The sequence below is a fragment of the Muscardinus avellanarius genome (genome assembly GCF_963383645.1).
Source record: "Muscardinus avellanarius genome assembly, chromosome: 1".
Classification (NCBI taxonomy): Eukaryota; Metazoa; Chordata; class Mammalia; order Rodentia; family Gliridae; genus Muscardinus; species Muscardinus avellanarius.
In genome coordinates, this window is record NC_137786.1 from 99,275,051 (window position 1) to 99,292,471 (window position 17,421).

At 41.9% G+C, this 17,421-nt stretch overlaps 1 protein-coding gene across 1 annotated transcript in view; it reads left to right on the top strand.

The window, feature by feature from the left end:
• The window catches only part of PKD2L2 (polycystin 2 like 2, transient receptor potential cation channel), a gene marked incomplete at both ends in the record, with an annotated part of 58,347 nt that overhangs the window by 12,262 nt on the left and 28,664 nt on the right, over positions 1-17,421 (top strand). Inside the window, 4 exons of the mRNA XM_080710337.1 lie at positions 247-348; positions 4,622-4,755; positions 10,018-10,274; positions 13,216-13,437. Coding sequence (XP_080566463.1) covers positions 247-348; positions 4,622-4,755; positions 10,018-10,274; positions 13,216-13,437 — 715 coding nt within the window. The remainder of the gene's footprint in view (positions 1-246; positions 349-4,621; positions 4,756-10,017; positions 10,275-13,215; positions 13,438-17,421) is intronic.

The window sequence follows — 17,421 nt, forward strand, 5'->3', positions numbered from 1 at the left end:
ATCCCAAGTACCATACACACACACACAAAATCTATTAGAATATAGTCATAAAATGACTGCCCACTTACCTCATGGGGAAATTTAGTAATTATCCCTACCTGAGAATTTTAAAAGCAAGCAGAAACCACTGCAGATTTCTGTCGCACGGAATAAACAATTGAAAGTGGTTGTGTTTTATCATCGTTAACTTATTACCTTATAAATGACATAGTAATGTAAAGATATTTTTTGTTTTATATGTCACAGAGACTCTGAAGCATAAACTGCGTTACAAAGAGGATGTAGAAATTAGAACCGCACTTCAAGAGTTGTTACTCTACTTTATTTTTTTAATAAACCTATGTATATGTAAGTACATAGATGTAGATAAAATTTCATTATTAGCACTAGAAGTTAAAGTACAGAAATGAAAATAAAATATATAGGTTTTCATAATATCACACTGCTGGATGTGGTAGTGCTCACCTGTAATCCCAATACTCAGGAAACTGAGACAGGAAGATCATAGGTTCGAAAAGACTAGCCTGGGCAATAGAGTGAGAACCTGTCTCAAAATAAAAAAATGAAAACGGCTGGGGGTGGCCAGGTGTGGTGGCGCACACTTGTAATCCCTGCAAGAGACAGGAGGATCGCACAGGTTTGAAACTGATCTTAGCTACTTAGTGAGGCTCTCAGTAACTTAGGGAGACCCTGTTTCCAAATAAAATATAAAAAATAGGTCTGGGAGTTTAGCCCAAAGGTAGAAAGCCCCTGGGTTCCAACCCCAGTACTACCAAGGGAAAAAAAAAAAAGGGCCAGAGGTATAACTTGGTGGTAGAATACCTCTGTATTAGAGAATCCCCAGTACCACAAAAAAATAAAAATAAGCCACGCGTGGTGGCGCACACTTTTAATCCCGCGCTTGGGAGGCGAAGACAGGAGGATGGCGCAGGTTTGAAGCCAGCCCGCTGGCTTAAGAGACCCTGTTTCCAAATAAAAATATTTTAAAAATAGGTCTGGGAGTGTAGCCTGGAGGTAGAAGGGCTTCCAGGAACCCCAGTACCACAAAAATAAATAAATTAATTAAATAAAATAAAAATGATACACTATCAGATTATTAAAACATCTTTAAAAAGACCAGTGACATGTTTTTTTGTGTGTGTGTGCTACAGGGAATTTTTTTGTTGTTGTTCTTTATTTTGAAACAGGGTCTCACTAAGTAGCTGAGGCTGGCCTCAAACCTGTATCCTCCTATCTCAGCCTCCCAAGTACTGGGATTACAAGCATGTGCCACCACAGCCAGTGCCCAGTGACATGTTTTAGACATTATTATCCTATGATTAATATTTCTGGTTTTTAAGGAGGCAAAACTTTAGGTCATAGATGTAATGGGCAGCTTCCATAGTCAAAACTCCAATTGAATATAATTATTCCATTCATTTGGCAGATTTATTTTGAACAGAATCCAATGAGTTGGCAATTCAGTTTCTAAGCCATTCATACATATTAGCTCAGTTTCATAAAGTACCACTGGGAACAAACATAGAAGTTCGTCCCGGTGTCTACCATTAGCTTTGCTCTTTTCACTGATCTGTTGTACAGTTAATAGTAAATATGATTGTGTTGAATCAATGCATATCTTTTGTGTGTGTGGTACTGGGGATGGAACCCAGGGCCATTGTGTCTCCGAGCTACACCCCCAGCCCTATTTTTTTTAGTCCTTTTATTTTTTGAAACAAGGTCTCACTGAGTTGCCAAGTGCCTCACTAAGTATCTGAGGCTGTCTGCGAACCGTGGTCCTCTGGTCTCAGCCTCCCGAATGCTGGGATTACAAGCGTGCACCACCATGCCTGGCTTCCAATGCATTTTTGTTGTTGTTGTTGTTGTTGTTGTTGTTGTTGTTGTTGTTGTTTTTGTTTTTGTGGGTCTGGGGATGGAACCCAGGGGGATTCTACCTCGGAGCTACACCCCGTTCCCTATATTTTATTTTTTATTTTGAAACAAGGTCTCACTAATTTGCCGAGGGCCTCACTAAGTAGCTGAGGCTGGCTGCGAACTGCCATCCTCCCATCCCAACCTCCGAATGCTGGGATTACAAGTGTGCTCCACCAAGCCTGGCTCCCAATGCATATCTATAATGAAAACTTTTCAACCTGCATTCCCTCTATCTGTGGGTAAAATGGCATCGCTTTATTATGTGAAAGACATATTAAAGAACATTTTGTGTATACAGTAGCTGTAAGCTAACTGGCAAGATTTATCTCACATTGGCATATGCTACATATGGGCAAGTGTATACTAATTAATTAATTGGTATCACAGGAATAAGATTGAGTCAAAGCTTAAAGACAACTATAGTCAACTTTATAAATTAAGGTATCAGACTGGTTTGTAAAAGCTCAGTTACAAAAAAATACATGCTTATTACAGGACATTTAAAAATGGAGAAATGTGCCGGGCATGGTGGTGCACGCTTGTAATCCCTACACTTAGGAGGCGGAGACAGGAGGATCGCGCAGGTTTGAAGCCAGCCGCGCTGGCTTAAGAGACCCTGCTTCTAAATAAAAAAAAGTATAAAATAGGTCTGGGAGTGTAGACCGGAAGTAGAAGGGCTTCCAGGAACCCCAGTACCACCAAAAAAATAAAAAATAAAAATGGAGAAATATAAGTAAAAAGATCATTCATAATCCCACTACAGATAATTAACACTTTTCCTATAATCAAGAAGAATTGAAAACAATCTCTCCCAATAAGGGGATTTGTTTAAAACTATGATAAAAACAGTGAAACAAAGGCAACTATTAAAAAGTGGCATAGGCTTATTTGTGCCATTGAATGATACAGTAGATAAATTATTTTTTTGTGTGTGTGGTACTGGGGTTCCTGGAAGCCCTTCTACCTCCGGGCTACATTCCCAGACCTATTTTATATTTTATTTGGAAACAGGGTCTCTTAAGCCAGCACGGCTGATTTCGAACCTGCGCTATCCTCCTGTCTCCGCCTCCCAAGCGCAGGGATTACAAGCGTGTGCCACCATGCCCGGCCAGATACATGATTTTTAAGTTTTGAAGACTTCTGGGTTTCAGTTCAGTGGTAGAGCACTTGCCTTGCGTGTGCAAGACCCTGGGTTCCATCCCCATTATCACAAAAACAAAACAAACAAGGGTTTCCGGCAAAAAAAAAAAAAATTAGACATATTTAGTCTATATTTCTCTCTGAAACCCACCAATCCCTAAGAAAAGAGAGGAAGAATATCAGTATATGTAATACATAGTATTTTATACATAATGGGATTATACAGGTACTGGGATTAAAAGCATGTGCTACCATATCTTGTTTGTAAGAGTTTTAAAAAATATATTAACTAAGTGGTGGTGCACACTTGTAATCTCAGTACTTGGGAGGCTGAGACAGGAGAATCGGAGATCCACGGCCAGCCTCGGCTACTTAGTGAATGTAATGGTGTGAGATGAAGCTGTGAGTTCTTGTTCTTAGATAATTTTAGAAAAAAAAAATAGCTAGAACTATACTTCTGTGAGCTTAAGCAAAATTTATTATTACAAAGGCAGAAAGAAGGGACAGAAAATTATAAAGCACTACATCAGAGGAATGGTATAGTGGAGTGCCTTGAAAATAAGACACAAACCGGGCGTGGTGGCGCACGCTTGTAATCCCCGCGCTTGGGAGGCAGAGACAGGAGGATCGCGCAGGTTCGAAGCCAGCCATCCTGGCTTAAGAGACCCTGTTTCCAAAAATAACAAAGTATAAAATAGGTCTGGGAGTGTAGCCCAGAGGTAGAAGGGCTTCCAGGAACCCCAGAACCACCAAAAAAAGAAAGAAAGAAAGAAAGAAAAGAAGACACTGAAGTTTTCAGATATAGAACAGTTTTTATAAAGATTTATTATCTTCCATCTTGTTTAACCAATAGTCTTCCTGACTAGGGGTGGATTCTCCCATTATCTCTGGTACAAGCATTTTGATATTATTATGAGGATTTACTATCTTACATCCTGCTTGACCAAAATCCTTTTTCCTGTAGGTGCAGGTCTTTCTTAGTCTCTGATGCAAGCCCAGGCCTTTGTTACAACCAAGATGTGTTACTTGATTGACAAAGTCAGGGGTCACTTGGTATCTGCCATCTTTAAGGAAGGCCTGTACCATCCTCTTGCATTCTTGGGGAGTTTTAGCCTATCTGCTAGAAGTTATGTAAACTTGTCTTTAAAATATGAAGGCCCTTGGCTACAACTCTTTTGTGTATTTGCTAATCATTTTTGGTGCTGGGAGCTCTGATCCCCCTCCTTGCCTGAGAGTCTGCGCAGCACTCAGACCCCAGCTATTCTTTATATTTTGAGATTAATACCAAAGCAATTTTCCAATACTGGCACATTCCCTATCAGTGAGGCCCTCTGCAACTTAGTGAGACCCTATTTCAAAAATAAAGAATAAAAAATAGGGCTGGGGGGTGGGCATATTTTGGAGGTAGAATGTCCCTGGGTTCAATCTCCAGTACTGTTAAAAAGAAAATTAGACAAAACAATAAAGCCAATTTTTCAAAACAAAACCGGGAACACATTGTAACATGTTTAATCCTGATAAACTGAGTTTTTTAAAAACATAAATATTTAACAATTCTTCTTCTTAGTGACTTTCGGCATGGTAAACCCACATATGTATTACTTAAACAAGGTTATGTCGTCTCTATTTTTGGACACGTCTGTACCCGGTGATGAAAGAACCAACTTTAAGTCTATTCGAAGCACAAGTGATTTTTGGAAGGTAAGGTATCATATGATTTTGAATTAAGTAGTTTTAGGAATTCTATAAGCCCTTGACACACATAGTAAGCACTCAGGAAATATTTGTTGAAGGAATGACTAAAAATATTGTTTCTTTGAACTATTCGAATCATCCAGCCTTAGTGTTTATTGAGAACCTATGTTCACAATGTGATACTGTTGTAACTGTTTTGTTTTTTTGGTGGTACTGGGGTTCCTGGAAGCCCTTCTACCTCCGGGCTACACTCCCAGACCTATTTTTATACTTTTTTATTTGGAAACAGGGTCTCCTAAGCCAGCGTGCACGGCTGGCTTCAAACCTGCGCGATCCTCCTGTCTCCGCCTCCCAAGCGCGGGGATTACAAGCGTGCGCCACCACGCCCGGCCCTGTTGTAACTTTAAAAATATCTTTTCAAACATTCCCATTTCATTTGGAAAATACAAGATATATTTATATGTGAGAGTGCTGCAGGAAACTAGGTCACTGAAGACAGGAGACAATGACCAGAGTGAGAAGCAGGTGAAGTTCTCATAGGTTTGATCCCTAATTGTGAAATTTACTTCACCTAGCATAAGTGAGATACAGAAGCAGAACAGCAGTGAGCTGGTGTGAGGCTTTTTATTTTCTTTATCAGTTCCACAGCTTATCTCACTAGGCTGCCTGTAGAAGTTCTGCTTGTTAGTATTTGAAGGGGGTTGTGAAGAAGCTTTATTCTGTCATCTTAGTTCTAGGGCCGTAGCCAAGAGTAGTTTCATGGTTGCAGCCTGGCTTCCTGCTCCATCTTGCCCCAGTTGAGACTTCTCAAAATGTTTAAGGAGACAATTCTCAGTTTCTGAGATTACTGTCAATCAGAGCCATAAGGGTGGCATAGGGGGTGAGTCCCTTTTAGTTATTGAAGTCTCTGTTACTCTTCGGATTAACCCCTGTATGACACAGCATCTGACCAGGATGAAAACTCCCATCACCACCACCAAGAAGATTAAGACTGAGGCCAATTAAGTTTTTCAGTTTCCAAACCATTTTTGGAGCCTCTTGTTAAAAACGGTTGTCAATTCCTGCCAACTCATTAGCCAGGGTGGTCAGTTCCTTTCAGGCTTGAGTAATGGTTCCATCTGGGGCAGTGTTATTTGGTATAAAAGTGCAGCATTTATACCCCAGCATCACAGAAGCACCTCTTTTTTCTGCCAGTAACACCTAGCGCAATCCTGTTTTCACAGGCCCTCTGACTGGTGGGGCCTAGTTGGCCAGCAATTCCCTTAGTTGCATTGCAGATATAATGACAAATCTTTGCTGATTATATGTAGTTTATCTAATCTACATTTTTATTGATTGTAACCCACCAGAAAAGAAACTCAAAGTCTGTGGCTATTTGGTTTAAGAAGCTATATAATCTGAATTGACCTACAGGATTTTTTTTTCAAAGATATCTGCTTCTAACCAGTAGACCTGGTGGCTACTACTGGTTCCTAGTTTATTGTGTAATTGTTGGCAATAGCTAATGCCACAGATTACACTGATTTGTGTGTGTGTGTGTGTGTGTGTGTGTGTGTGTGTGCGTGGTACTGGAACCCAGAGGCTTTCTACCTCCAGGCTACACTCCCAGACCTATTTTATATTTTATTTGGAAAAAGGGTCTCACAAAGTTGCTGAGAGCCTCACTCAGTAGCTGAGGCTGGCTTTGAACCTGTGCGATCCTCCTGTCTCAGCTCCCAAGCGCAGGGATTACAAGCGTGCACCACCACGCCCGGCAACTTTTATGGCTTTAAAATGTGCCAGGTAGAGTCACTATGATCTTAGGGCTTTTAGTTGCTTTATATAGTTTTAGGACCTTTAGGCCCTAAATTAAACCTTTAGGGCCAAAGGTTTAATTGCCTCTACATATTTTTAAGGATAAAAGCTTTAGTTGCCTCTACATTCGTACTATGAGTTATCATCAAGGGAAAGAGGAGGGAGGGGGAGTTCTGAAGTGTAACAGGCATAGCTGTGTTTTTCCTTGCCTGAGTGTCTACATAGCATCCAGGCTCTGACTGCCTTTTACGTTTTTATTGGAAATCAATACCAGAGCAATTTTCTAATATATATATATATATAATATTATATATATTATATATATGCTTTTATTTATTATTAATATTTAATATATTTCTTTGGATAAATTATCCCATGTTCTCCATTTATGCTTTCTCCCTGAATGTTTGCCAAGCAGATTGGCAAGGACTGAGGGACTGAGGTGGTGTGAAATAACTTTAGAATCCACCTTCCCTCCCACCCCCTGCCATAACATCTTGAGTGGTAAAACAGTCATTTTAACAGGCTGTAAACCACTGATGTTCAAACCCTGACTCTGCAAGGATGCAGTGACCAAAAGTCGAACCAAGAGATTATCTTGGCAAGGATGCAAAATCTTTGTTTAAGCCAGTTCATAGTAAAGTTTTAGTAAATTGTTATCCAAGCTGGGCATGGCGGTCCATGCTTATAATCCCAGTACTTGGGAGGTTGAGACAGGAAGGATTGCAGATTCACAGCTAGCCTTAGCTACTAGTGAGACCCTATTTCAAATTAAAGAATAAAAATAAAATGGCACTAGGGGTGTAGCTCAGAGGTATAATGCCCCTGGGTTCAATCCCTAAGTACCACAAAAATAAATAAATGAATAAAAATGTTATCCAGAGCAAGAAGAAATCCTATTGTTTTAACCATAGAATGAAAGCATTGAATATGACTCTTAGAAAACCCTTTAAATAATAATTCCCTCTAATTATAACCAACATATAAGATTTTTAAAATATTTCTTATGCTTTATAAATCATTTGCAACTTTCTCAAACCCTCTGCAACTTACCATTAAAAAATATTTCCTCTGCCAGGCATGCTGGTGCACGCTTGTAATCCCCGCGTTTGGGAGGCAGAGACGCTCTGGCTTAAGAGACCCTGTTTCCAAAAATAAAAACGTATAAAATAGGTCTGGGAGTGTAGCCCAGAGGTAGAAGGGCTTCCAGGAACCCCAGTACCACCAATAAATAAATAAATCTTTCCTCTTTCTTTTAACCTAAAAACATTTCCTTCTCCTTTTTTTTTTTTTTTTTTTTTCTTTTTTGGTCCTGGCCATTCTACCTCCGAGCTACAATCCCAGCCCTATTTTTTATTATTTATTTTTGAAACAGGATCTCACTGAGTTGCAAAGGGCCTCACTAAGTAGCTGAGGCTGTTCTCGAACTACAATCCTCCTGTCTCAGCCTCCCAAATGCTGGGATTACAAGCATGCATCACCATGCCCGGCTGGTTCCTGGCTTTTTGACTGACATGAGAGAATCATGATTCACAGCCAGCCTCAGCTACTTGGTGAGGCCCTTTGCAACTCAGTGAGACCCTGTTTCAAAATAAAGAATAGGCCAGGCATGGTGGCGCACGCTTGCAATCTCAGCATTCGGGAGGCTGAGACTGGAGAATCGCGGTTTGCGGACTGCCTCAGCTACTTAGTGAGGCCCTTCGCAACTTAGTGAGACCCTGACTCAAAATAAAGAATAAAAAAACAGTAGGGCAGGGGGTGTAGCTCAGAGGTTGAATGCCCCTGGGTTCCATCCCCAGACCCGCAAAAAAAAAAAAAAAAAAAAAAAAGAAGAAGAAGAATAAAAAATAGGACTGGGGATGTCACTTGGAAGTAGAATGCCCCTGGGTTCCATCCCCAGTACCATCAATCAATCAATAAATAAATAAATAAGGAACAATTGCCGGGCGTGGTGGCACACACTTGTAATCCCCTCTCAGTTTGGGAGGCTGAGACAGGAGGATAGGATTGCATGGGTTTGAAGCCAGCCTCAGCTACTTAGTGAGGCTCTCAGCAACTTAGTGAGACCCTGTTTCCAAATAAAATAAAATAAGAAGATAAGGAACGATATGTGCTCTAAGTGAATTCTACATGTTTGACGTGGGCATATAGAACATGAAGTGGAAATTTTCAGCCAAGTTATGACTTAAACAGAGGTCACATCATGAATTCTATGATGGGAACTTGAAACTCATCAGGGTGACAAGGTAATCTTCTGATGGGAGAGGTCGAGGGTGAGCGGTAAGGGCTACATGATCACAGATCACTGCTGTAGACCAGGTAAAATATAAAGGAATGATAGGAGAATAAGTGGGGTTCCTCCTGCCTCCTTTCCACTGTGCTGTCTTGAGACGTGTACGTGACATATGACAAAGAAGGCAAAGGAGGAAAAAGTGAACACTGAACTTGGGATCTTGGGCTCTCTCAGAATGAGCAGAGAGGGGCAGAGCCGGAGCGGCAGTCACCAGAGTTGGGGGAAGGAGATGGGAAAAGAGAGTGAACAACTTTGGGGCAGAGCCAGAGCAAGTGGCTGTGACCAGCTCTGATACTCATTTATCAGAGGGCAGTTTTCACTATACTATAAGAAGGATTATGGGATAAAATGATTTAACACTTGTAAAGTGCTTAGAGCAATGCCTAGTACACAGTGAACTCTCAGTTAAGAGTTAACCACCACCAGCAGCATTAACATCACCATTAATATTAATAGCATTTTAGCCGGGCGTGGTGGTGCACGCTTGTACTTGGGAGGTTGAGACAGGAGGATCACATGGGTTCGAAGCCAGCCTCAGCTACTTAGTGAGACCCTGTTTCCAAATAAAATATAAAATAGGTCTGAGAGTAAAACCCAGAGTTAGAAAGCCCCTGGGTTCCAGGTTCTATCCCCTAGTACCACACACACACACACACACACACACACTATATATATATATATATATATATATATATATATATATATATATATATATATATATATATCATCTTGCTGCTGATGTATGCCTGTAATCCCAAAACTTGGGAAGCTAAGAAAGGTTCAAGACCAGCTTTAGCAAATTAGGCTCTAAACAACTGAGCAAGACCCTGTTTCAAAACAAAAATTTAGCTGGGTCTGGTAGCCCATGCTTGTAATCCCAGTATTTGGGAGGCTGAGACAAGAAGATCACAGGTTTGAGGCCAACTTAAGGAACTTAGTGAAGCTCTCCAAAACTTAGTGAGACCCTTTTTTAAAATAATAAAATAGGGCTGGGAGTGCAGCTCAGAGGCAGAATGACCCTGGGTTCCATCCTCTGTTCCTCCCCCAACACACACAAAATTAATGGTGTCTTGGTCAGTGACTTAAGTCTCATATGCAAACTCTCTTGTCCATAGTGTTGTGATGTAAATTATGTTGATGTGAAGAACTTTTTCCTATGACGTTTGTCTTTCTATGCAAAGTTTATGGAAGGGCCCCTTTTGGAAGGTTTGTACTGGGACTCATGGTACAGTAACCAGCAGCTGTATAATTTGAAGAACAGCAGCCGCATTTACTACGAGAACATACTTCTAGGAATGCCCAGGGTCCGGCAACTAAAAGTTCGCAACAGAACATGCAAGGTCTATTCGCCCTTTCAATCACTGATGGATGAATGTTATGGAAAATATACTTCTGAAAATGAAGACATATCTGATTTTGGCCTCAAACATGATAGTGAGTAAGTATACAACTATACAGTAGCTTTTTCTAGGAGATAACCATTGTATCTATTTTAAATTGTTAAAAAGTGTATTTTTCAAGTAATATAGGTTGGGGCCTTGCAGGTAAGGTGACAATAACAGCAGTAGTATCAAAGGAAAGCTTGGTGATACTCAGGCGTGGTGGCGCACACTTGTAATCCCTGTGCTTGGGAGGCGGAGACAGGAGGATCGCGCAGGTTCAAAGCCAGCCGCGCTGGCATAAGAGACCCTGTTTTCAAATTTAAAAAATATATAAAAATAGGTCTGGAGTGTAGCCTGGAGGTAGAAGGGTTTCCAGGAACCCCAGTACTACCAAAAAAAAAAAAAAAAAAAAAAAGAAGAAGAAAGAAAGAAAGAAAGAAAGAAAGAAAGAAAGCAAGCAAGCAAGCAAGCAAGCTTGGTGATAGCGTTGCTTAGGAGAGTAAGAGTGAGGCTGAGACGGGAGGATCGAGGGTTTGTGGCCAGCCTCGGCTACTTAATAAGGCCTTCCATGACATAGTGAGACCTTGTTTTAAAATAAAGAATAAAAAATAATGCTAGGGAGCTGGATATGATGGCACATGCTTGTAATCCCAGTACTTGGGAGGCTGAGACAGGAAGATCGAAATTTCACGGTCAGCCTCAGTTACTTAGTGAGACTCTCTGCAACTTAGTGAGACTGGGGCTGGGGTGTAGCTTGGAGGTAGAATGCCCCCGGGTTCAATCCCGAGTACCAAAAAAAAAAAAGAAAATAGGGCTAGGGATGTAGTTCAGAGGTAGAATGTCCTTGGGTTCAATCCTCAGTAATGCAAAAGAAAAAAAAAAGAAAGAAAGAAAAGAAAAAAGAAAGAAAGGAAAAGAAAAGGAAGAGTGAGCCGGGCATGGCAGTGCACATTTGTAATTCCAGCACTTGGGAGGCTGGGACCCAGGGATTGTAAGTTTGAAGCCAGCCTCAGTAATTTAGTGAGGCCCTCTTTCAAAATAAAAAATAAAATAGGGGTGGGAGTGTAGCTGGGCGGTAAAATGTCCCAGGGTTCTATCCCAGTACCACACATACAAAAAAAGGAAGAGTGAACCTGTTTGGGTTCTGGGGGCATCTTTTTGCTTCCCTTTGGATGCAAAACATTTTCATTTTTTCTGACTCTAGTATATGGAGTGCTTAGTCATAGTGGATGCAGGACAAAACGTCAATTTTTGTTTCTAAAATAGTCAGCTTTTCTGGCTCTGGCCTAATGTCCTCAGACACACCCCACTGGGCCCTTTAGCGTCTCTGGCGTCTCTGGTCTGCCCATGTCTCACTCTGCAGTAGTTCAATGATGGCTTCTGTGGCTGCAGTGCTCCAGCCACTGCGCCTGCCGGCCCGCCGCTCCTGTGGCTGCTGCTGTCTGGAACCGCTGGGGTGAATGCTTGGTGTTGACTCTGTGTCTACACTTTATATCGGAGCTGCCAAAGCCCCACGCTGGGGATCAAACCCAGGGTGCTAGACAAATGCTCTGTCACCGAGCTCTATCCTGGGCCAGCCTTTTTTTTTTTTTTTTTTTTTTTTTTGTATTTAGTATTTATCAAATTGATACAGCCGGGCGTGGTGGCACATGCTTGTAATCCCAGCATTCTGGAGGCTGAGATCAGAGGATCGCAGTTCGTGGACAGCCTCAGCTACTTAGTGAGGCCCTCTGCAACTCAGTGAGACCCGGTTTCAAAATAAAGAATAAAAAAATAGGGCAGATGGTGTAGCTCAGAGGTAGAATGCCCCTGGGTTCCATCCCCAGACCTGAAAAAAAAAAAAAAACACAAAAACCAAATTGATACAAAGGTCTACCCTTTCCAACGGAGTTGTGGGACTGAGGAGGGATACTGGGGATTGAACACAAAGGCATTCTACCTCCACCAGCACCTGAGTTACTGGCATGTGCCACCACACCTGGCTTGTCAAGCAACTCTCCTATTAACTCCTCTGGTTATACCATGGTTTATTTTTGTTTGTTTTGTTTTGTGTGGTATCAGGGATGAAACCCAGGGGATTTTCTACCTCCAGGCTATACTCCCAGACCTATTTTATAATTTGTTTGGAAACAGGATCTCACTAAGTTGCTGAAGCTGGCTTCTAACCTGTGCGATCCTCCTGTCTCAGCCTCCCAAGTGCTGGGATTACAAGTGTGCACCACCACGTCCAGCTTCCCAGTCCTTTTTTTTCTTTCTTTCTCTCTCTCTTTCCTTCTTTCTTTCTTTCCTTCTTGACTTTTTTTTTTTTTTTTTTTTGGTGGTACTGGGGTTTCTGGAAGCCCTTCTACCTCTGGGCTACACTCCCAGACCTATTTTGTATACTTTTTTATTTGGAAACAGGGTCTCTTAAACCAGCGCGGCTGGCTTCGAACCTGCTCGATCCTCTTGTCTCCGCCTCCCAAGCGCAGGGATTACAAGCCTGCGCCACCATGCCCGGCTTATTCTTTATTTTGAAACAGGGTCTCACTAAGTTGTGGAGGGCCTCACTAAGTAGATGAGGCTGGCTGTGAAGCTGTGATCCTCCTGTCTCAGCCTCCCAAGTACTGGGATTACAAGTGTACGCCACCATGCCCGTCTATTATTTATTTACTTATTTTGAGGTTTTTTTTTTTTTTTTTTTTTTTTGCGGGTCTGGGGATGGAACCCAGGGGCATTGTACCTCCAAGCTATACCCTGTGCCCAAGTTTTTTATTCTTTATTTTGAAACAGGGTCTCACTATGTTGCGGAGGGCCTCACCAAGTAGCTGAAGCAGTCTGGGAACCGCGATCTCCCGGTCTCAGCCTCCCTAATGCTGGAATTAGAAGCGTGCGCCACCATGCCCGGCTCACCATGCCCATTTAAAACTATTACTTTTAAACCAAAGATCAGTTTAAGTTCCTAGAAAACTTTTCAACTGGGCTTTTGCATCTCTCCATTTTTCTTTTTTTGTCTAACAGATGGAAGTACTCTCCTTCTACTTCTAGTTTCCCTTGGCACTGGGGATTTGTTGGTATTTACAGGAGTGGGGGCTATGTTTTCACTTTATCAAAATCAAAATCTGAAACCAAAACAAAATTCACTGATCTTCGACTGAACAGCTGGATCACAAGAGGAACCAGAGTTATTTTTATTGATTTTTCACTATACAATGCAAATGTGAATCTGTTCTGCATCATTAGGTGAGTAACTTGAAACTTCTGAATACTAAATTTAAGAAGCATCCAGAGTCTTCATTGGGGTTTCTAGTTTGTGCATTATTTGTGCTGAGATTAAAGTCAAAAGCTTTAAGATAAATATGATATGCTGCTGCTGTCAATAATAAAAAAGGTAAAGAAACATCACAAAACATCAAGAAAGCTGGGCATAGTGGCACACTATGTAATCATAATACTTGGGAGGCTGAGACTGGGGGATCGTGACTCACCCTTTGAAACCCTGTTTCAGTGAAACCCTGTTTCAAAATAAAGAATGAAAAATAGGGCTGAGAGTGTCGATTGGAGGTAGAATGCCTCTGGGTTCCATCCCAGTACCACAATAAATAAATAAATAAATAAATAAATAAATAAATAAATAAGTAAACATTAAGAAATATTCATTGTTCACATAGTGGCACACACTTGTAATCCCAGCATTCGGGAGGCTGAGACTGGAGCGTTACAGTTCGTGGACAGCCTCAGCTACTTAGTGAGACCCTGTTTCAAAATAAAGAATGAAAAAATAGGGCAGGGGGTGTAGATCGGAGGTCGAATGCCCCTGGGTTCCATCCCCAGACCCACCAAAAAAAAAAGAAATATTAATTGTTCATTATTTCAGAATGTATTTGGGAACATGGAGAATTGCGTACAGTATGTTATTTTATATTGCTTAAGGATCTATCGTCTTATTTCTTGTCATTCTGCAGTTGTACAGGTCTAATATGCAGTAGTGGCAATTTTTTTCCTCTTCTCAGATTACTAAAGTTTCTTAGTTTTCTTTCAGAATGGGCTTCCTTGTTAAATTATTCATTTTTGTCTCAAGAGTAAGCATTTAAATTTGAAATAATATGTAATAGTAGCCAGCATCCCAGAAATGAGTAGCGCCTGTGGTATGTTGCCAAAATGGCCTCAGTTCTTTCTATATTTGCTTGCCATGCTGCGCAAGCCTTTGATGTGGGGCTCATCCTGATTTGCTTTGGCCACTGAAGTGTTAGCAGATCTGATGCAAGCAGAAGCCTGGAGTGAGTGTACCTGAGAACGTGCTCTCTTGCACTCTGTGGTTGCCCTGAGAGGGATACGAGTAGGTTCACTTGTTAGACCCAAGAGGATGATGAAAGACAGATAGAGCCAACTCAGAGATGAATGCGTAGAGCTGGGCATGTTGGCACATGTCGGTAATCATAGTACTTAGGAGGCTAAGACAGGAGGATTGCAGGTCCAACAGCCTCAGCAATTTAGTGAGACTCTATTTCAAGATAAAAAAAAAAAAAAAAACAAAGGGCCGGGTGTGGTGGCATACACTTGTAATCCCAGTACTTTGGAGGCTAAGACAGGAGGGTCACAGGTTTGAAATCAGCCTCAGCAACTCAGTGAGGCACTCCATAACTTAGTGAGACCCTGTTTCAAAATAAAAATAAAATAGGGCTGGCTGGGAGTGTAGCTCAGAAAGATAGAATGCCCTGGGTTCAGTTCCCAGAGCTCACCTCCTTCCAAAAAAGTATTAATTGAAGCCAGGCATGGTGACGCACGCTTGTAATCCCAGCATTCGAGAGGCTGAGACCGGAAGATCGTGGTTTGCAGGCAGCCGCAGCTACTTAGTGAGACCCTTTGCAACTCAGTGAGACCCTGTTTCAAAATAAAGAACAACAACAACAAAAAAAAAATAGGGCTGGAAGTGTAGCTCCGAGGTAGAATGCCCCTGGGTTCCACCCCTAGTACTTCAAACAAAACAAAACAAAATAAAAAACCAAAAAAAGTATTAATTGTAAGCCACTACACTGTGTGTGTGTGGGGGGAGATTATCTAGCAAAAGCTAATTGACACAGGGTTTAACTTGGGTCTTAGCTCTTTAAATCTAAGCCAGTTAGTAGGGTTTTGGTCGTAACAGAAAACCCTGACTTAAATTGTTTTAAAAATAACGAAATTTATTTTTGTTATATAGCAGCAATTTCAGAGTCGTGTGTGTGTGTGTGTGTGTGTGTGTGTGTGTGTGTGTGTGTGTATGTGTGTGTGTTGCTGGGAAAAGAACCCAGGGACATTCTACCTCCAAGTTCCACCCCCAGCCCCTTTTACTTCTTGTTTTGAAACAGGGTCTTGCTTGGTTGCTGAGCGTCTAACTACTTCTGAAGCTCTTCTTAAACTTGGCATTCTTGCCGGGCGTGGTGGCGCACGCTTGTAATCCCCGCGCTTGGGAGGCGGAGACAGGAGGATCGCGCAGGTTCGAAGCCAGCCGCGCGCGCTGGCTTAAGAGACCCTGTTTCCAAATAAAAAAGTATAAAAAATAGGTCTGGGAGTGTAGCCCGGAGGTAGAAGGGCTTCCAGAAACCCCAGTACCACCAAAAAAAAAAACAAAAAAAAAAAAAAAAAACAAAAAACTTGGCATTCTTCTGTCTCAGCCTCCCAAGTACTGGGATCACATGCGTGTGCCACCATTTCTGGCTGGCAAAATACCTTTGCAGTAAGTTTCAGAGGTCTAGCTCCAATTCTTTGAGATGGTTATAGTTTCACCCTTCCTGGCAAAAGCCTTAAGCTTCCCCAAGATGGGTGTGTCCAAGCAGCAACTTTGGTTACATGGTGTTGATATCTGTAACAGAGAGTGTTGTGAGCATACAAAATATATATCAAAAATGTTGTGAGTATATGAAATATATGTCAGGATATAGGTATAGCATAGGGACAGGTGGACTGGCCAAATATGCAAAGAAGATGAGGCAGAAGAAGGATGTAACTGACATGCCCAAGACTAATGGACACACTCCCCAGCACACATCTGTAGGATGGGATGACTGGAAGACAAGATGAGGACAAAGTATGGACACACATCCCGGACATAGGTCCATACGATGAAACAGCTGGGAAAACAAGACGGTCAAAGTAATGAGCCTACGTATTCAGTGACATCGATTTAGGGCATATAAGACCTAGCAAATGGCTAGATCGGTGGCTCTGACCCAACTGTCTAAGAGGCTGAAAGTTAGCCCAGCCAGAAGGAAACTTTCCTCTGGTAGGTGCTGGACAATTCCTCTAAATGACAGCTGGGCTCATCCCCGTCTGACTCCCCGGATATCGAACATCGAGCATCTGCACCTCGACCATCAGTGATGGCTGTGACAGTGGTCCTGATCCTAGGTTACCTGTGGAGACCCGTTGGCCTCAGGCGACCAAATGCTATCTGTCCAGTGGCTTAGTTAGAGAAGGATGAGAGTGTTATGAGCATTATAAATAAACCAAGTATCTGAAAGACATTGTGACCCGTCATTCTCACCACTGCGTCAGCAAGACTCATAACAGAGAGCACCAACCAAAGAGAAAACAATTCTTTTTGTTGGTACGCTTAGCTGACCTTAGGTGACCTCCTGACCTGGACTATGCTAACTGATAGAATGACCGGATGGTAGAATCAGACATGGCAGAGGAGCACCATGGTTAGATGTGCCCGGGGACTCAAGTGCTTCCCCAAGTGCCCCTGGGATGCGTGGACAGCCGAACGTAACTGAGGTTCTGTTAGAAAGGAAGGATGGGATAATAACTGCTAGAGAGGCAAGCAAAAGTGTCTCAGCGAGCCACTTTTCTCTCCTGGGCACTACAGTTTTTTTTTTCTCTGAATGGAATATGAAATTGGAGTTTAAGTCAGACCAGGGGCATTTTGTACAACCGTGAGAGTGGAACACATCAGAGCTTTTAAAATTTGTAAAAATGAATAAAAAAAATGAACTGTCTCACACAGCCAGTGGACATACCATTCCAGAGTCCTTTGGTCTCAGGGAATCAGAGCTTTTGCCAACATTATTCACCCTTCCCAGGAGTCCTGATCAGGATTAAGAGTACAGTCGTTTCTTCTTCTCCTTCTCCTCCTTCTCCTTCTCCTTCTCCTTCTCCTTCTTCTCCTTCTCCTTCTCCTTCTCCTTCTCCTTCTCCTTCTCCTTCTTCTTCTTTTTTTTTTTTGCAGGTCTGGGGATGGAACCCAGG